This window comes from Triplophysa rosa, linkage group LG10, assembly GCF_024868665.1.
Source record: "Triplophysa rosa linkage group LG10, Trosa_1v2, whole genome shotgun sequence".
Lineage (NCBI taxonomy): Eukaryota > Metazoa > Chordata > Actinopteri > Cypriniformes > Nemacheilidae > Triplophysa > Triplophysa rosa.
The window spans coordinates 19,514,535-19,535,416 of record NC_079899.1 but is presented as its reverse complement, the minus strand read 5'-3'; the positions used below and the strand labels follow the sequence as shown (position 1 = coordinate 19,535,416).

General features: G+C 38.3%; 2 protein-coding genes across 3 annotated transcripts; one reads left to right on the top strand and one right to left on the bottom strand.

The window, feature by feature from the left end:
• Positions 1–14: 14 nt before the first annotated feature.
• On the bottom strand, positions 15–10,325 carry sh3pxd2ab (SH3 and PX domains 2Ab). Its single transcript, XM_057344740.1, has 7 exons — positions 9,780–10,325; positions 6,712–6,816; positions 5,170–5,287; positions 4,392–4,984; positions 3,773–3,822; positions 3,516–3,635; positions 15–3,201 (listed from the first exon to the last, which is right to left on the bottom strand). The coding sequence occupies exons 1-7, from the start codon at positions 9,994–9,996 to the stop codon at positions 1,660–1,662; spliced, it is 2,745 nt and encodes a 914-aa protein (XP_057200723.1). The 5' UTR covers positions 9,997–10,325; the 3' UTR covers positions 15–1,659.
• Positions 10,326–13,931: 3,606 nt separating this feature from the next.
• On the top strand, positions 13,932–20,833 carry samd8 (sterile alpha motif domain containing 8). Of its 2 annotated transcripts, none has more exons than XM_057344809.1 (6): positions 13,932–14,063; positions 15,707–16,286; positions 18,056–18,151; positions 18,472–18,571; positions 19,156–19,306; positions 19,715–20,833. In XM_057344809.1, the coding sequence occupies exons 2-6, from the start codon at positions 15,709–15,711 to the stop codon at positions 20,017–20,019; spliced, it is 1,230 nt and encodes a 409-aa protein (XP_057200792.1). In that variant the 5' UTR covers positions 13,932–14,063; positions 15,707–15,708; the 3' UTR covers positions 20,020–20,833. The 2 variants fall into 2 exon arrangements, with proteins under 2 accessions (XP_057200792.1, XP_057200790.1); XM_057344807.1 differs by having other exon boundaries at positions 18,454–18,571.
• The last annotated feature ends 49 nt before the right edge of the window (positions 20,834–20,882 follow it).

Below are 20,882 nucleotides of genomic sequence, written 5' to 3'. Positions count from 1 at the left end.
AACAAAAAAAATGACATTATATGATATTCACAATATTCTTAGTGTCGGTACCTGTTAGTTGTGAAACAATGTTACAATTGTGACAACTGCAATAAAGCCTGTAAAAATATACAGTAGATATTATGGGCGTAAACAAATAGTTTAAATGTTTTATTGCTGTGATTTTGTTTTATATGGATCATTTGAACTGTGAATATGCAGCTTTAAATTTAGTATCGTCTAAACCTGAAATAATAACGTTGCACTGATTTTCTATCAATGTTTATTTGCTGTTTACATGTGATTGTCAACTAACTGCTTTAGATCTGTATAACTGTAATAGAGAATGTTGCTAAATAAATATGTCCTACATAGTGTTTGTGCACAAGAACACATACTTTCTTGCTATTGTGATAAAATGTCAATGCTGCGAACAAACATACAAGTCTTTATTTAAAAAATGAAATGATTTAATAAAGCAATAGCACCATGTTTGAGTATACAAACCAAGTAACATTCACAGACAGACAGACAGACAGACAGACAGACAGACAGACAGACAGACAGACAGACAGACAGACAGACAGACAGACAGACAGACAGACAGACAGACAGATAGATAGATAGATAGATAGATAGATAGATAGATAGATAGATAGATAGATAGATAGATAGATAGATAGATAGATAGATAGAGACATTGACTTGAAAGTGCTTTCTGCGGCTAAACGCAATAACTAAAAGTCTGTTCAGTGAAAATAACATCACATCATCCAGCACAAGCATTCTGAGTATACAAGATGTCAATCAGCAAATGACTTTACTTTAGATTTAAAGGTACAGTGTCCAATTTCTGTGCCACCTTTGACCACCTGATTGCGATTGTGAAGACTATTTTGTGCTGCTAGTGGTCCAGAAATTACTCACCTTTTGGTTTCAAAACATATTCGATTTTGTGAAACATAATGATTAGAGCCTTGTTTAATGTGATTTATTACCAAGGGACAACCTTTATGATTTGGGTTACGGTTGATATATAGGGTTAGGCTGGGTTTAGAATAATGAGACTAACCTTCTCACAAGGACACGTTTTTTCAAAAGTAACATTTTTCCTTGGTGAACTTTTTGTGATTCTAAATGGGCGGCCACACTACACTTTTCATTCTACTGACTTCCATTCATATGCATGTGAATGCTGGAGACTAGACAGGCAAGCTCATGTGAAGTAGTTTTGCCTTCCAAAGTTCAAGTTTGATGAAATGTGACAAGCAAATATATAGAGGATCGATATGTCAACATTGATAACAGATTATAAAAATACCATCAAAAGAGTAACAATGCAAGCACATTAGAATCCATGAAAAAACTCAAAAGATGAGAAAACCCTTGAGGTGTGACATGTCCGGTTGCACATATTCAAAAGGTACCCATAGAAATGTTGCATGCTTAGTGTGACCATCTCTTAAGAGTAAATGCATTAATGTTATTATGTTTAGAAATAGGTCATTTTCTTCCTACCTTAGTCCCATTATAAGACTAACAGGACATTATTATGCAGTTTTCTGAAGCCAATTATTATCTCGGTTGGTGATTTTAGTTATTAAGCATATTGTACCATCCACAATGTCTATTGTCTAAAAATGGTTAGGTGCTGAATTTAACACTAACCCTGAAGTTCCACTAGCTCCGTCTCTCAAGGAAGTTGGAGGGTACCCATCCCTTGCGTGTTTTAGTTGAGTCTAGCATGCGACAGTACCACCAGCCGTTGGTATTTCTCTCCAGCACCTCCAGCCTAGTACCGGCAGGGAAGCTCATTGTCTCTGAATCGCCTCTGTAATCGGCGATCGACACATACTCCTCCCGCAGATTGTTGTGAATGAGATGGGGTTTAGGCTTCACCATGGAAACCGGCACCTTACGCCTCATGCTTTCCATTTTACCTGCGGAGGTAGATTGGTCACTGTAGTGCGAGGCGTGGTGGGGCGGAGCATCATTTCTTCGTCCCACAGGTGAAGTGTGTGTGTTAATGGGAGAGTTCTTGGTGTTGTCTTTGGTGTGGGTTGCAGCGAGAACATTTTGAGGTCTAACCGCGAGCTGCTTAACCCCGACGCGGCAGTTCTGCTGGTTAGATCTGTGGCTGTTCTTCAAGCTTTGATTAACACGTTGTTCATTCTTCTCCAGACTTAGGCCTCTACCTGCCTTTCCGACATCTAGCTGCACTGTAATCTCCATCTCGGAAGCGGGAGCCCCACACAGAGACTCTGTGTTTTTGGCTTCTGTATCAGAGGTTTTGATTGACTGTAGGTAGTAAGTGGGTGCCCAGCCCTCTTGGTTCCCCCAGCGAATAAACCACCAACCGCTCTCCTGCTTCTCCAGGACCTCCACCTGGACTCCTGCAGGGAAGCCGATCTCACTCGGCTCCTCCTGCTGGTACGCTGCAGTCGTGCGGTACAGATGGGTAGAGATGTCATTGGATGGATCAGAAGAACGGAAGCCAAAGGAGTCATCCGACGACACGGTGGAGCCAGTCTCGGATTCCTCGGATGTGCGGGACGTCCTGCATTGTATTTGTCCTTGTTGCTCCTGGTTTGCAGACCTGTGCCTTCTAAGAGAGCTAAAGTCTGGGTTTGCAGGTTTTGGACGCACAGACGGTTTAGATTTGGACTCATCAGCCTGCTGTTTGAGTTTAGAGTGTGCGTAGAGCGTGGCGTTGCTTTCGATGCTGGGCTCGATAGTAGGGGCGTCATATTCAGGTGGATCCCACATGGATGCCTGATGGGAGGGTGAGTGGTTGTTCTCCTGACAGGGTGGTGCAGGACTGAACCGACCATTCGCATAAACACCCTCATCTTCCTCCTCATCACCTTCCCCCAACGTAAAGGAAACATTACGCAGAACCAGAGGAGGCGGGGCTTTAGTTGGAGGTTCCCCTGGGAAAAACTCCAGCTCGGGGTCAAATTCCAGGCCCACTGTTGGAACGTCGTATTCGGGTTCCTCATACACCCGTGGACTTGCCGGGGACATGACCTCTGACTCCACGCATGGAAGAGAGTTCTGTTTTTTGATTGGTGGTGCAGGAGGTGGGACTTTGGGACGGGTCAGCGTGCTGGTTTGACGGTTCATGCTAGGCTTCTTACGTTTGTCGATGTATGAGCACGGGGCCCAGCCCTCCTGTTCTCCAATTTGGACAAACCACCAACCTCCAGAGTTCTTCTCAATGACCTGAAAACACAGTATCCAGAGAGGATTTCATGACATTCAAACACATTTTAACACAGATCAATTTCATAATCTATATTGCATTGAATAATAGCGCACTGTTTTAGGAAATGTATGTGTATAAATACTGGGTTTCAATTCTGCAACATCTGCTTAGCTGTTTTTTCTTTGTTTAGATTCTGTGTGGGCCTGGGTATATAACATATTCGGGACAAATTACTGAAGAATCATGTAAACAACAAACACACACAAGATGATTCTCCCAAAACTCTACACATGATAAATCATTGCAAGCTGTGTGTGGAAGAGCGACGTACATCAGCTTTCTGTCCTCCGCTGAAACTGATGCCATCTGCCAGGCAGGAATGGAACTCTGCGATGGTGTAATACTCTGCTTCAACACTAGGGGGATCTGGGGGCTGCGGTAACTGAAAGCCCTAAATCAGGTCAAGAGAAAGGAATATGCTGTTAAGCATATTATAAACCACAGAATGACCTATTTGTGTGGAACAGTTTGTTACATGAGATAGAGAGAAAGAAAAAGACAGAGAGAAAATAACAAAAAGATACTGACCAGGCTATTTTCACGACGGGGAGGAGGTTTCTGACTGCTTGATGCTGATCCTAAATGACAAAAAGACAAATTATCTTCATATACTGTAAAGAAAGAAAGAAAGAAAGAAAGAAAGAAATACAGAAAAAAGGAAGAACAAATTAACAAAAGAATGAAAGAACGAACGAATGAATGAAAGGAAAAAAGAATGCATGAAAAAAACAAAAGAACGGATGAAAGAACAAAGAACAGACGAAAGACAGAAAGAAAAAAGAAAGAACGAAAGAACAAACAAACGAACGATCAAAACACTTAAAAATAAAGGTGCTTACATGGTTCTTCACATCGATGCCATAGAAGAACCATTTTTGGTTCCACAAATTCCACAAAAGTTCTTTAAAGAACCATCTCTATCTTACTTTTTTGTAATCTGAAGAACCTTTTTTTCACCACAAAGAACCTTTTGTGACACAGAAAGGTTCTTCAGATGTTAAAGGTTCTTTTTGGAACCAAAAGGTTCTTCTATATGGCATCGAAGAACCTTTTGAAGCACCTTTTTTTTAAGAGTGAAGAACGAATGAACAAAAGAAACAACGACGAACAAAAGAACGAACCAACCAACCAAAGAAAGATCACTTACTTGTCTCTACGCTGTGGACTCTCTGAGGTGCGACTCGAGCGATGGCAGGAGATGGAGGAACAGTTTTGGTCTTCGTTGTGGATGGTGTTGCAGAACACACACTTGCTTCTGAACGAATCGCAGACACAGTAGCATCCGACACGGACACACATACACTTGTATCTGAGACAGACAGACACACATTTGTGTCTGTGTGTGGAGAGCAGCTAGGGCCGATCTGGTCTCCAGATTCTCTCACTGAGCCACTACAGCTCATCTCAGCTGTGCTAAAGCCGGCCGTGTCTCTGTCGCTGTGTGTGTTGTTAATAAACTCATCTGTCTGCTCTGCATCACCATTATATTGTGTATAGGTGTCAGTTTTTGAATGCACAGACGTGTTGCTGTGACGGTGAGCGTTTGTGTTGTTTTGCGTGTAGTGCTCGCTGGCTGGTTTCTTGTTCAGAAGGTTGCTGATCTCCATCAGGTTGCCAATGATTTCCACCTGACCCTCCACAGCTGGTTTATTTGACTCTGTTGCCTGATTACCAGGCATAACACCATCTTGCATCTTCCGCAGGTAAGCAGCTGGTGCCCATCCCTCTCTTCCTCCATAACTGAGAAAGAATAAGAGTTGAAAAGTAAATTTAAACTGGTGAGGGGCAAGTTACAGATTCAGAATAATCCCTAAAGCCTAACTAAGGAATAATATCACACACACACCATTCATACCAGTGGCAAAATACAAAAAAAAAAACACATTTAGGACAGAGTAGCTCAAATAAAATAATGAACATGGTACCGTATGAACCACCAGCCTTCCAGATTCCTCTGGATGACCTCAACAATGACGCCAGTCTCAAAGCCCAGCTCATCCAGACTGGAGCTGCTGTACGGCTGAATTGTAACATAGCGCTCGGCTGCAAAACACAGAGGACAAGACGATCAACAAAGATCCTGACTGTAAAAAAATGTTTGTTGCTTTTGTTGGTTCAACTTAAAAAAGTAAGTTACCTGGTTGCCTTAAAATTTTGAGTTAATTCAACTTATTTTTTAAGTTGAACCAACAAAACAACAAATATTTTTTTACAGCGAGTCTAAATACGTATATTTGGCCTATAACTGTACTTAGTCTTTTAATTGAGATATTCTTTAAATCTACTTAGTGTACAGTTAAAAATATGTTTTTATTTAAATAGGAACACAGTAAAGTGAAAAAATAAAAAAGTAGTAAACTGAAAGTCCGATGTTAAGTTCACTTAAAGAAAAGTATACCTGTAGTCTAAAAATGAATATATACTATATACACAGTCTATATACTGAAAGGATTGAACTAGTACAATCACTATACCAATAAGTTCACGAGTAGTATATGCAGTACAAACAAGAAACGTAGCTGTAAACTAGTTGTGTATTCAAAGTTTACTGTGTACTAAAAGTGTACTGTTACTCTTAAAAGTATACTTTTTTTACATTTACTTTTCATAAACTAGTATTGAAACAGTATGCTTAAAAGAACAGTATATTACTAGTATGTTCATGTTAATATAATTACTGCATGAGGTATAGTCAAAAATATACTTAAACTTTACTTAAGTGTACATAATAAAAAGAACTTGAAGTATACTTCTTTTTTGTAAGGGATCTTACAAAAAATGCTAGCTTTAATGCTCTACTTTTTATGCTATCTTAAAAATAAATGCCACTTCAGTGTGATAGTTTGTTATCTAAAGCAAGGACATATAAATTTAATGTGTGCCATAAGACTCCAAATATTTCAAGTTCAACATGTGTTTTTTGCTATTTTGATGAAGCAGTGGAAAAACCAAGTGAAACATGCAGACATTGCAGAATCTCTGTACCACAAGCAATATTCTCTCTCTCTGTAATATGGGTCAGTGTGTGTTGGACCCAGTTGTACAGTAAAAGTCTTTTGGAATAATGGGTGGAAAATCTGACATCTCTGCTGGAAATGTACAACACACTCCCAAGCTGTTACATGCTCCAAGAAATGTGTGTGTGCATACGTGTGTGTGTAGGGGGGTCTCTTGGCTGTGTGAGATGACTTTATGGTCTTTGCCCAAGCAAGACTTCATGTGCTGACATGGCATAAACCTCCACAACAGAGTTTTCACCCACAAATCTCCCAAAAGCAACTGAATGAAAACTGTTAAGAGTTAAGAGTTGCGTAAGGCATAGAAAAACAGGACATTTGGCCAGTGTTTGTATTTAACACAAGCCAACAGCTCTGGTATCTGTTGTGAAAGATGTTCCATGTTTGTTTAACGATTCTTGATTCAGTCAAGCAAATGGATGATTTAAACGAGTAGTTCAGCAGTCTTACGCTCTCCGTTCGCTGCTTTGTGGCTGTCTCGATGTCCTGTGAGAGAGACTAGGTATGTAGCAGGAACCCAGCCTTGTTCTTCAGCTGTTCTTACAAACCACCACCCTATTGAGAGAGAGAGAGAGAGAGAGAGAGAGAGAGAGAGAGAGAGAGAGAGAGAGAGAGAGAGAGCCAACATACCACTGATGTAACTGATTCCAGCTGTTAATTTGAATTGGGTCACATCCTTTCTGTCTTAATAGTGTAACTGGTTCTGTGCACTTAAGTGTCAACATTTTTTTTTATTAATTTGATATTTGTGTCTGATACTTTAAAGTCAAGTTATACTTTGATAATTGACCACTTTAAATGTTAAATCATGTTTTGCTTCAAACCTAATAATGATTTTTAAGGGTTATCTTACAATGCTTTTCGCAAACACAGACATTACACAAAGCATTACATACTGTATACCATAGTAATGTCTCAAAAGCAAAAACGTTACAGCCCACAAAAATGTTTATGGTGAACACAAGCATGCCGTCACTGGTTGCACACACCTGCCATGAGTTAGTGGTCTCAGTGCGAGACGCTTTTTAGTACAAACAAACACACATGCTCAGAAAGGTTGCCAGATCCCTAGTTTATACTGTGTAAAATACCTTAAGGTTCTTTACGCATCACTCTGCCAAAGCATCTTATATTGAGAACCTGGGAGACACATAAACATATAAACGAGCAGATTGACTCGATTAGAATATTTTAGATACTGTGTCTGCAGCCACTCAACTAGAATGTATACATGCCTTTAGTTTGTATATCTGGAAATGTTTATATTTTTACAAACTGATGTATTAGAAGGTAAATATTAGAAGATATTAACAAGCAAAAGACACCGCAACAAGACATTGCAAAGAAAGTAGAGACTGCGAAAGGAATAGGGTTAGGAAGGTTGGCCTGGCAAGTTCAGCTCATGATGACTTTAACAAAGATTTTAGTACCACACACTCAACCAAAGATGTCGACACACAAACAAACGCACACGCATACACACACAGGCTTTGGTTGACTATCCCCGTGGGGACAGTCCATAGGCGTAATGTTTTTATACTGTACAAACTGTATATTCTATCCCCTATCCCTAACCCTATCCCTAAACCTAAAGATCATAGAACACTTTTTGCATTTTTAGATTTGTAAAAATTTTTGTTCTGTACAATTTATTAGCTTTTTTGCCCCTGGGGACCTCAATTTTGGTCCCCACGGTGACACGAGTCCCCATGTGTTGGTGTGTATTCAGGTTTAGGTCCCCACCGGGATATACAAACATGAACATTTGAACACACACTCTTCAGGAAACATTCTGGAGGATCCATTAAGATGTCATAAAGACCTTCACTCAAGTACTCTTGATTGCTGTGGTGGCTTTTTCCATACACACACAGGCACACACACGTTGAGTTTCCATGTTTAATGAGGACTTTCCGTCGACATAATTATTTTTATGTTGCACAAACCGTATATTCTATCCTCTACCCCTCACACTACTGTAAACTTAACCCTAACAGAAAACTTTATGCATTTTTACATTTTTTTAAAAACATCATTTGTTTTTATTTGGCAATAGGACTTCAAGTTCTTCACTGCGTATAGCCTACATGAAAGCTAATTTAGATTTTAATGCGAAGATTTCTAAATAATTCACTTCAAAAACACTACTGTTTCAAACACAATACATATAGCATTTGTTTTGAAAGTGGTGTGGAAACATTTAGTTGGTTCTGACTGCAATCTAAATGTGTCTTTTACTTCACTTAAACTCAACAAATTCAATACAAATGGTTGTAAAATCAGCAAAATAATTGAAACCGAATAGTGTATGAGTTTCCTGCTGCATGACTAATTTAAGTTGCATCATTATCACAGTTTGAATGCCTGGAGGAAAATGTTAAGAGCACTTTCCAATACAAAAGAATGTTAACATCTTTGTTTTCATTGGATGACCTGCATGTGAGCTAGTTTAAGGGGAATGGTCTTTGTAGATGTCTAAAGGATTGGTTGGTCTGTGAATAAATGTAAGTTGGGAAACCTTCACCTGATGTTTAAAGGGACAGTTCACCCAAAAATAAAAAATTCTGTCATCATTTACTCCCCCTCAGATTGTGCCAAACCTGTAAAAATGTATTTGTTCTGTTAAACACAAGATATTTGGACGAATGTCAGTAACCAAACAGATCCCATCCCCCATTGACTCCCATAGTATTTTGTTTCCCTACTAAGGCAGTAAATGGGGAATGAGATCTGTTTGATAACTGACATTCTTCCAAATATCTTCCTTTGTGTTCTGCGGAACAAAGTCATTTATACAGGTTTGGAACAAACCTTGGAGGGTGAGTAAAGGGTGAACTAAAGATGTAATATGATATAATACAGCCTGTTTATTTCTGTGAGCATATCTCTAAAGGTTGACAGTCATGAAGTTCAGTCCAGGGTTGGACTCCATCAGTAGATGTTTTGAATGTTTTGGGTATGATGAAGCTTTGCATAACAGTCCAAACACACACAACTATACTTTCTGTATAATGCGTGAATACAAATACAAAACACATGAATACAAAACGTGTGAATACCTAAAACACAGAAAAAAATCTGGGATTAAAAATCTAATTTAAATTTGGCAACAAACCAGGAGCTTTTAAAGAAAATATATGATGTAAAATATATTGTTAATAGCTACGATTCTGCAAATCAGCAAATTTGTCCCATTGACCACGTTAACTCATTTTTACCGAAGGTCAAATTTTCTTGCTTCCACTAAAGAACAAATGATTACCAAATCATGCTGGAACAACATGATTCACGCCAACTCAAGTGCATGATGTCATAAAAGAGGGCTAACTCTTTTCAACTTTCACTTAAATTGTTACAACATTTAGTTACAAAAATGCAAAACATACATATTTTCACAAGCGGCCATTGAAATTTGGACACAACTGTACATGCAGGTGTTTGTGAGTGTTGTGTTATGCTTGTGTGCCTGTACAGTATACAGTATATAATGTAAATGAGTGTGAGTGTGTGTCACTCACCGCTCTCACTCTTCTCGATCACTTCCACTCTCTCTCCTGCCCTCAGACTGATCTCTGTGTTCTCCTGCCGTTGGTAATGCGCCGCCACCACGTACACACACCTACACTCCTCTGCACCCAGAGCATCTCCATGCTCTCTTCCTGAGGATGATGGGAAAAAACAGGCTGTGAGCCAATTGCCTCCACGCCCGCGTCTACCTGAACTGCGCCGCGCCATTCACCAACACTAACACAGCCCCGGCCAATCAGCACGCGGTATCCTATCAACGGTTCATCCAAGTGGATTTAATGTCTATGTCTATATAAACAAAAAGGTTGAATCAGAGTTCAGGTACAACACAACCTAGACATCCATGTCCACACAGCCTTAAAGTCCCAAGACCGAAGGTTTTCAGCAATTCGACTTCAAGCGCATCCTACTGGCCCCGAGGCCAGGGGTCCATCCAGCAGCAGGATTCATGTGTGTACTGCAAGCTTCTGAGATCCTCAATGAACAGGACAGAGGCTGACTGAATAAAGGAATGGAGCACAGGGGTGAAAGAAAGAGAGAACGAATAGGGGTAGCTTACGAAGGACTGAAAGATGAGATGAGGAAAATACACCAAAAGCTAAAGGCTCGAGGGGCGGAGCAATAGAGAAGAGGGGAAATGATTCTCCGCCTCTTTAAAACAGTTTTAAACAGAAACATATGGCCTATGAAAACAGAGCATACACACACACAAAACACGCTCAGCACATATTCACATCCCATCTCTTTCTCTGAAACACATTCATATTAAAAACACTGATTCTTAGACTTTCAACTTTAGTTTTACCATCAGCATCTGTTTTGGGTCATTGTTGTTGTTGCAGACTAAAAGATGATAAATTATTTTCTGTGGTAATTGACAAAGTGCCGCAGATGTTGTTCATAGCTGTGCTGAACCTAGAATATTCCTTAAAGAAGAAATAAGAAATGACAAATGCGCAGAAAGACTTTCACACAGATCAATCTAATTGAACTTTTCTTCTGTATAGATTCACTTACTTAACTTGCAGAAACAGCAGATGCTAGTGAAGATGAGTAACTGGCCAATGCATCTGTGTGTATGACAAGTGCTGTCCAGCTGCACAAGTGGAATGCTTGTACGAGAGGAAAACGCAATAATCAGGGCACCACATGCACGCAAAAACCTAAAAACACAGAAATTAATTGAATTAGATATCCAGCATTCAAGGACTGCATTGAATAAGTAAATAAATGCATCCTGCATTTAATATTTTGTATTAAACTGCAATGGGAAGCTTCACTGTACGTATCTCTCTGTTTGCCAACTGGAATTACTTTCATTGGTGCATGGGCAAAAATTGCAAAATATCTGGTCACATTTGATCTCAAATGTAATCTATTTAATATATACTTCTTGTTCATACAAAACTGATGTATAAAAGCACACTCTTGGTGACAATGTTGTTGTATGTCAGAATGGCTGTGGCCGAATCACTGCTATGCTGATTTGCTTTCTTACTGAGGTGATATTGCCCAACTGAAATGAAACTCGTAATTCCTGTCTGTTAAACACATTCATGACGTTTAGCAGATGCTCTAAATAAGAGTCTGTATATTTCAGCTGTATTTTTCTGTCCCACTTAGCATTCCTCAATGCAAACACACACTCCACACATGCAAAATTTGACACACTTTTAGTTTTAGTCTGTACACTTTACCTGTAAATAACTACTTTATTTTCTCTCTTACGTTTCCTTTTCTTTTTCTCTCTTGCTCTTGGTTTCTTTCATTCCTTTCCACATACTGCCCCCCCCCCACACTCCTTATTCCCCCATCACACTGAATCCATTTCCTTTCTGCCACGTCAATGGCCTCCCTCTGAACCGCTTTTTCTGCAAAATCACAGAATCCCTTTCTCTCTGTCTCCCTTGTTTTTCTACAGTATAATATTCTCTCTAATTCTCCTTCTGACCTCAATATCACCACATGTCTTTCTGCAATATGTTTTTCATAAGGAATTTTGTTGACATGTGAAACAAACACGCACAACGTTCTAACATACTCTATAAATCAGTCTGCACATAAAATACTGCACACTCCCTCAAAAACATCCAATTATTTAAAACAATTATGCTTTATCCTTTTTAATGCATTATTGTTAATCAATACTCATAGTTCATTGAGCAACACAATGATATATCTAAATTCCTAAGTACATACATATGAAAACAACACCGATTGGTCAATTTATCTTCCTTAGAACCTACGGCTGGGCATTGCTTCTGTCCTTAATATCACATATCCACACAGTCACACACACTTTAGTGTTTCCATTTGACAATGGTGGAGGAATGCAGAGTTGCATAAGAAAATCAGAACTGAGCTCCTATTTCATACTGGCTGAACAATATACTGGCAAAACAAAGCACAATGCGTATCAATAGATGAAGCATCGCTCCTTTTGCACACATACATTCAAATGCACACAAAGAATGAGTTAGCTGACATTTGTTTGAGGCAGAAAATATACAATACAAACTATGCACTAAGGTTTTAGAAGGGGTGCAAGGGGATATACAGAACTGTAATAATTTCACCTATATTCTGTGCGCATTGTATGTGTTACCTTGCAGAACACACACAAATATGATGTCAGCAGTCCAGGGGATATGTTTACAATCTTTTCTGACCAACAAGGTTCTCTAGCTAGATTTGCGATAAATATGGTAATATAAATAAGGAGATATTACATCAAAAATACATACTGTATAAGGTAAGCTAACCATGTTTTGTATCATTTATTAAAGTAGTTTTGTGTCAATTAATTATAAACCATGATTAATATGGAGTTATGAAGAACTAATATTTTGTTTTCAAAATACTGAATATAATTTTAGTTAGCCTAACTATTTATAAGATAAATTGAAGCACAACAGCGCACTCTAGTGTACAAAGAGAATGAGTACAATGATTTCTCAAGCAGGAGGCCTCAAGGTGTCTTAAAATTATTAAAAGACAAGGCAAGACAAAACAGTAACTTAAAATCAAGATGTTTCTTATGATTTGGTTATTTTGATAAAAAAATACACCTTTCTAGCTACTCAAAGCACTAGAATATTTTTGGGGCCTTTTAAAATACATTTGTGGACAACAAGCATTGTAGACCTATAGTATTAGGCAGATATACAATATTCAGGAATGCATAATCATTTAAAAAAAATGCTTATTTTGTGAAGTCTAACAACTGAATCAAATCACACACTTGTTGTTCCAGAAGATTCCTAACTTCTGAGTAACCATGTGAAAGACAGCAAGAGGGAGAGATACTGTTGGCTGTTGGGTGGAGTTTAGTCCAAAGTAACAGTTCACACTAAGTCACCAGGACAAAAGAAACATTGGATTGAGGCTAGGCCTGATTTGGAAATACATGTTGCTCAAGGCAATGGTGAGGTCACTCATCGGCCAGAACAAGACAGTATTTCTATTTATAAAAAATCTAGCTATTGTAATAATTGCTGTAGCGTACACTTACTTCTTGGGGTTTCCATGGTGAACTGGAGAAAAGAAATGTATTGTGCCATATTTCTTCTCTTACTGCTTCTTTCTTTCACAAAACATGAAAAGTGAGGGTTGTAAAAAAGTTGCAGTTGTAGCAACTGTGAAATACAGTCACAATTGAACTTGTTTACTTTTTCATACGGTTTTTATAGTGAATGCTCTAGAAATACATAAAATGTTTTGTTTATCGGTGGCGTCAAACGAAGGCCTTTAAAGATAATGTCTTAGATTACATCTTTATCTGTACAGGTTGGCATTTCTGTTAACATAGTTCAAGAGCAGAATTTAGATTTGCACTTACACAAAGTGTAAAAGGCCGCAAAAACCTTTGTATCTAAAAAAAATTACGCAATTAATTCCCATGTTGGTCGCTTTTGATGGATTTTAAATGAGTACATTAAGTTAAGTTGAAGAGCAAGTTATTTAAAAAACGAAACAAAAAAAATGATAAATTAAGGTGTGTTCGGTTTCGACAAAGATGACATCATTAGCGTCTCGTGTGAATCTCCATTCTCCAAAAATTCCACATTTGGACATCCGTAGCCACACCCAGGGGGCGTGCCGTGTGTGACGTGTTCGTGTTTACATGCTGTTTGGGCGTCACTGGCAGCATGGCAGTGAGTCAGAAGCAGGAGAAGGGTGATGTGGCGCGAGATCATAAGGCTGCGATCTCGAGCTCCTTGTCAAGGATATTTGAACACAACTCGATCATTTAAATAACGACACGGGCACACAGGGTAAGATAGGCGCGAAGCCAATTTGACAAACAACGCCACACACACTCTACGACATGCATCTAAGTTCACGGAAAATATTTGTCTGCGGGGATTTTACTCGTAAAACGCGTCTGCTCATACATTAATATTCCTTTTTACTGATAAATCCTAAAAGCAGTTTAATTGAATCAGATATTCTTGTTTGACTGAATCTGTGGGGTTACTCGCTGTATTTAGTTTGTCTATCGGTATGAACACTTTAGATAGATTACTGTCCGTTTTAACAGAAGCTTGAGGTGTTGGTTGGTCGTACCTAAGGTTTAGTTTCACTGTGATCTGTGATTAATGTCAATGATAGACTCACGAGCCCCCGGGACACCGGACACCGGAGCCAAAGTTCGGAAACTGGAATCTGTGGCCACGTGCCAAACGCGACTTTAATTAGCGCTAATTTCCTAATCATATGAACCAGTGCTTTCTGTATTTGCCTTATAATATGTCATGTTTTGTTGGCCTGGTATGACTGTTGTGTTGTATTTTACAGACAACTAGCTGTGGTAGATAAATCTAATCTAAATGCCTCGAGATTTGGTAACAACAGGCTGTTTGTTCACGCAGCGTTTCGCAATAGGACACTGGATTTTAACTGCGATAGTGTTCCTGAATCAATAACATCTTGGTACGAAGTGGCAGTTCGTGTGTGTGTGTGTGTGTGTGTGTGTGTGTGTGTGTGTGTGTGTGTGTGTGCGGGTGTGTGCGTGCGTGTGTGTGTACACACCAAATGCTTGTGATCATTTTGTTGATAATTGAAATAGACTAGGTTTGTTTAACATATAGATTTTAGAAGCTCATTCTGGTTTCAGGACATTTGACACTGTCCACTGTCCATTTGACAACTGTTCATTTAGATGTTTACATTTAGACATTTATTTTAAAGAACGTCATCTTTTGTATGCTGAAAGCAGACAATGATTTGTATTGTAAACAGCCATCAACAAATAAATCAGTAAACAGTAAACTCCTTTTAAAGCCTCATAAAGTTATTTTTATCATTTCAGGAAACCAGCAGTCTAATTTAGATCTCATGTTGATGTATTAATCCATAAATACTGTACATAATTTGTTTGTGTGTGGTTGTGTCAGATGTGATCGCTCCGCTAGTTTCAATTAGGGCCTATATGTATTGGTCAGCATGTTCAACCAGTCATCACCATTATCAGTTCCTGACCGTCTCTCTGTGTACAAATCACAAGCCATTTGCCCACCATGAGGCACAAACATTTAGCAGAGCACCAGATATTGTGTATATCGGTGATTTAAATACACCCCACTGCCCTTAACCAGCATGTTCACATTTCAGCCATTCTTTGAACTGAATACAGAGGTTAACACAGTCGCTGATAACAGTCTCAGTGTGTTTGTTAGAAACTCTGCACTTTAGCACTGAATGCTACAGAATCAGCTGGTGTGTAGACTACAAGAACTTATATACAAGTACTGACTATGTTCAGATCTTTTGTAGTCACAGAGATAGAGAAAAGTTCAAGCTGTGGAGAGTTATTCAAGGAGATCAGGATTGTGCGAATGAATCTTCTGCTCCTTCAAATGGATTTATTGTGACAGAACAGATTATACACATGTTCCTATTTTACAATTCTCTGCAGGTATGCCGGTGTCCAGATACGTTGGCGTGGAGGGCTGGAGCACAAAGCAGGTCACCGGCTGGCTGAGAGATCAAGGATTTCGTGAATATGTGGATCTCCTGTGCACTAAGCATCGACTGGATGGAGTCAGCCTGCTGTGTCTTAGTGAGGCTGACCTACGGTCCCCTCCGCTGGAAATTAAGGTGCTGGGTGACATAAAGAGATTGATGCTGGCAGTGCGGAGACTTCAGATGCAACACACAGCCCTCACACACACAGAGGTTAGCACATTGTCTCCTATGCACAATGGGAGAATAGATATTGGTAATGGCTTTGCGGACGTAAGGAGAAGAGATTATCAATATAGTAACGGGGTCAGCTGGCCGGTCACCACGGTCGGTGAGGAACATAGCAGTGCTTACTCAAACGGGAAGCGTAAGCAGTGTTGTGCTCGGCTGGACCCCGAGTATTGGAAGACGGCACTCGGTACTCTCTACGCCATGCTGGTATGCGGAGTGACGTCATTTGTAATGGTGCTTGTGCACGAGAGAGTTCCAGACATGCGGACGTACCCGCCACTTCCAGACATATTTCTGGACAGGTGAGTTGTGTTGAAGGACAGATGTGTTGAAAGACAGAGCTCTGGATAGGTAAAATATGGGCACTTGACAAATATACCATAAATGTGTCCCATGGTGTGACTGCAAACGTTTAGAAAAAAAACTAACAATGAAGATAAATGTGTAACATTTTACATTAAGGTTACCTTCATAAAGCATTTATAAATGTGTTCATTAAGGATTAATAAGTCATTTACAAATGCATTATAAAGCAGTTATAACTGCATACATAAAAAGGGGGTGTTCTAACGAAATACCTGCCAAATAGTGAGCAGTTTTTAACTCACGTGTTGTAAGTGCTTAATAAATTTATTTATTCATTATTTATTTGACTCGAAAGCAGATTCATTATTATCTTGATGTTGTTTGCAAAATAGGCTGTCAGATGGGACACCGTAGGGTGTTATGTTGGTTTTTCTTATTATTGTATATTTCATATGTCACTTTTCAAATCATGTTGCTTACCTGATCCGATTCTGAATGTCTTACGGTGTCCTCCAGAATGCCTTCAGATCATGATGCTTGTCCAAAGCAGTTTTTTCTTGCTTACCAAGATAAATTCATCAAACTTTTGATCACTTTTTAACACTAAATTCACAGAGGTTGTTGTAAACTTGTTTGTTTACGATGTTTTATTAATGATTCAATTACTTCCAATAGATAATCAAAACCAGAAAACATTGGTTTATTATTTATTGTAGAAACAGAATGCTTGCTCACAAGGCTACATCTCTGATGTGAATCATACATTTAGAAGTATTGACAGCCCATGAAAGTGCACTTCAAAGAAAAGTATAACAACTATAACACCCTACAGCAGTGGTCACCAACCCTGCTCCTGGAGATCAACCGTCCTGCAGACTGCAGCTCCAACCCTGCTTCAGCACACCTGTCTGTAATTATCAAGCAAACCTGAACACCTTGATTAGATAGTTCAGGTGTGTTTGATTGGGGTTAGAGCTGAAATCTTCAGGACGGTCGATCTCCAGGAGCAGGGTTGGTGATCACTGCCCTACAGTCTCCAGTTTGATAGCCTATTTTGCAGTTATGTTTTTTTTATAAGGAGATTAATAAATGTAGCTTCTTTTACATACTGTCTGACATATGTAAATAAAATGACTTGTTATGAATTTACAGTACATTTGTAAAAAGAATATTTACATTATTTTACCTACTCCAAAATATTTGCAAACTTTGTGGTGGTGCACATAATTCATGTGAAACCCATAAAAACTATATATCGTTGCTGTCCTTCAAAACCTTGGATGTTCAAATTCACAGCTTTTTAGGAAATGGAAAAAAAACCACTGTACTGAATAAATACTGTGTTGTCAAAGTTGAAAAGCACTTCTTAATACTTTCTATTGGTTAGACATTTGCAAAACCCAGTGACAAACATAAAGGGTGACTAATAATAATGATTTATGGAAAAAAATGTAATCATGAAATATGGAGATACAAGGTTTTAGGAGGACTGCAGCGATATACTGTATATATATATATATATATACAGTATATGTGGGTGTCTGTATTTTTTTTTTTTTGATAACCAAGACAAAAGGTGGGGATTTTTGCATGTTTTTGCAATTTTCCATAGATTGAAAAATAGTCTGAAATTCATTTTTTCCTAAATTATAATCTTATATTTTTAAATGATCTTCAACCGTTGTTTAGGATCATTGACTTGTTTTTCTTGTAGTTAATGACTGTCAAGAATCATGACCAATGACTTTTGATATTTATGTGTCAGTGTACCCAGAATTCCCTGGGCGTTCGCCATGGCTGAAGCATGCGGAGTGGTGTTAAGTTTCATATTCCTGCTGGTGTTGTTAATGCACAAACACAGGTAAACCATATAAAAACATACCTAAACTGTCAAAAAGCAAGCCGTGACTTTATTGAATGTTTACTGTGCTTTTAGTGCCATGTAAATATTGTCAAAATAGTTTTATTCTCAGAGACACAGGAGTCGTGTTCAGACAGTCCTAAGGCTTACTGCTATGAAACTAATCTCATGCAAATTTTATTACCATGTTTGATAGAGGTGCTTTACCAAAACGGTCTCATACTGTCCTACTGTATAAAATTGTGTTACATTGCACATTGTGGATATTTGATCAATTTGTGCTTTCTGTGTTGTGTCTATAGGTCTATTTTGTTTCGCAGGTTGTGTAGTTTAATGGGGACTGTATTTCTGCTCCGCTGTGTCACAATGTTCGTCACATCACTGTCTGTACCTGGTCATCATCTGCAATGTTCAGGCAAAGTGAGTAACACATCCCTCTCTCTTTACCTTTTATTCCTTATCTTTTGTTAACATTTCTGTTAGCAGTTCTGAAGAAATCTTATTTGCGTTCATCCCTTCGTACAAATTTTCCCATTTTTGTCACCAGTGTTTATTTAGAAATATTTACTTTAAATTGATGTAACAGCGTAACAATGTCTTAAAGCCAACATGCATCCTCTTTGTTTTCCAAAGTTTAAGCAAATACCAAATTCTTTAGAACACCATCACCCTTAAATTTGGGGAAAATTATTGCTATCAAAAGATTTTATACATCAGCATCAGCTCCTCGTGTATACAGCTGTGAATTGCTACTCCAACAATGTTCTTTCTAACCCTAATCTCACTGTTTGTCTTTAGTGTCAACACTGACTTTGACAGCATAATATTATAGATTGTGCACACTGATAAAGTGCATTTCTCAAGGACAGACATTAGCAGATAAACATGATTAAACCCACTAATTATGTAGTTATCCTGCCCAATGTGATAATCCACCACACAACCCAATTTGCAGGTCATCTGTCCCGTGAGCACATGTGGACGTGAATATCTGTGTTTTGCAGGTATATGGTGATATGTGGGCAAAAGTGCAGCGTGCACTGGACATCTGGAGTGGGTTTGGCATGTCTTTAACTGGTGTTCATACGTGTGGAGATTACATGTTCAGTGGACACACTGTTGTTCTCACCATGCTCAACTTCTTTGTCACTGAATGTGAGTATACAAAGAGCAACAAGGGGGTATAATTTCTATGATGGATGTGTAGAATATCTAGCAGTTTTGGGGTGTTTAAAACAATGGAGGGTCCTTTATTGGTGGATCAATAAAAAATACAATACAAAATGTAAATATTAGAACGGAACTGCCACAAAATCTGGAACATATTGCCGCATATTAAATATCGGTTCAACATAGAAAAACAATGTTTGTTCTAATCTGAGTTTTGTGCAATGTATTATTGGCAGCCGAGAGCATTAAACATTGAAATTGAAAAGCCAGTTAGAAACCAAACACTTGAACTAGAAAGCTGATGTAAAATCTAAAGTAAAAAGTTCTCAAAAGCAAAAAAAAAGAAAACACTTTGTATCCCTATGTAGTACATTTACTGATGTCTTTTTATAGATACACCACGTAACTGGAACTTCATTCACACCATGTCTTGGGTCTTGAATCTGTTTGGAATCTTCTTCATCTTGGCGGCACATGAACATTACTCCATAGACGTCTTCATCGCATTCTACATCACCACCAGACTGTTCCTGTACTACCACACGCTGGCGAACACGCAAGCCTATCATCACAGCCGCAGAGCTCGTATCTGGTTCCCTCTCTTCTCTTTCTTTGAGTGCAACGTGACCGGACCCGTTCCAAATGAGTATGGCTGGCCTTTCTCCAAACCTGCCTTCATGAAGATCCTTTTAGGATAGACCTTCACTGTTGTCTCTTGGGGAAATATTATTTATTGCATTTGTTCACTTTTTGAAACTCCTGTCATTAATTACACTGTAAAGTAGAAAATTGTTTTGTTCTGGTGGCTCATTGATCGTGCCTGCCTGTTTAGCAGTCTATAAAGTATTTTGAAATGCTCCTTTTTTATACTCTATAATTGAGTGCCTAATTTTTCAATATCAGTTTTGTTTGACTGGTGCAGAAAGGAGTATTTAGTAAAGCAGATTTCAGGACTCATCAATTAAAAAGTAAATAAGCACATAGTATTTTAATGCCATAAACTATTGCAGTATAAGATATAAGAGAAAGGAATACATAAATAAATATTACTCTAATCTGCATTCAGTTGTTAAACTAATACCTCAGTCTTAGACTTTATGTCCTTTGGTGCCTAGGTCTTGTAACAGAGATGTAATATTTGTCTTACTGATTTTGCTAATTCTAATAATTTACGTTTTTATAATTATTTCAAACTTTTTTTATGTGACTTCAGGAAGAAATTACAATTTGTCAAAACGTGTTTTGCCAACAAGTGTTACTGTCAATAACCAAAGATATGTTCAACACTAACATCAACGCCATTATTAAAAGGGAGGTGCTGCATTATGTTTACTAGTAAGATTAATACTATATGTGTATGTTTGCAAATATATGTATGTGTACATTTAATTTATAACATTGTTTCTTTTTCAGTTTTATTTTAATGTAATTTAAAGTCTTATCAAGTTGTTTATAAACCCATATGATTATTTTACCGGAACAATAAAAGTTTACAAACACTTTTATAAAGTATTTAGCACGTTAATGTGTGTGATTTAATAGTATGGTTGAGGGACACTGT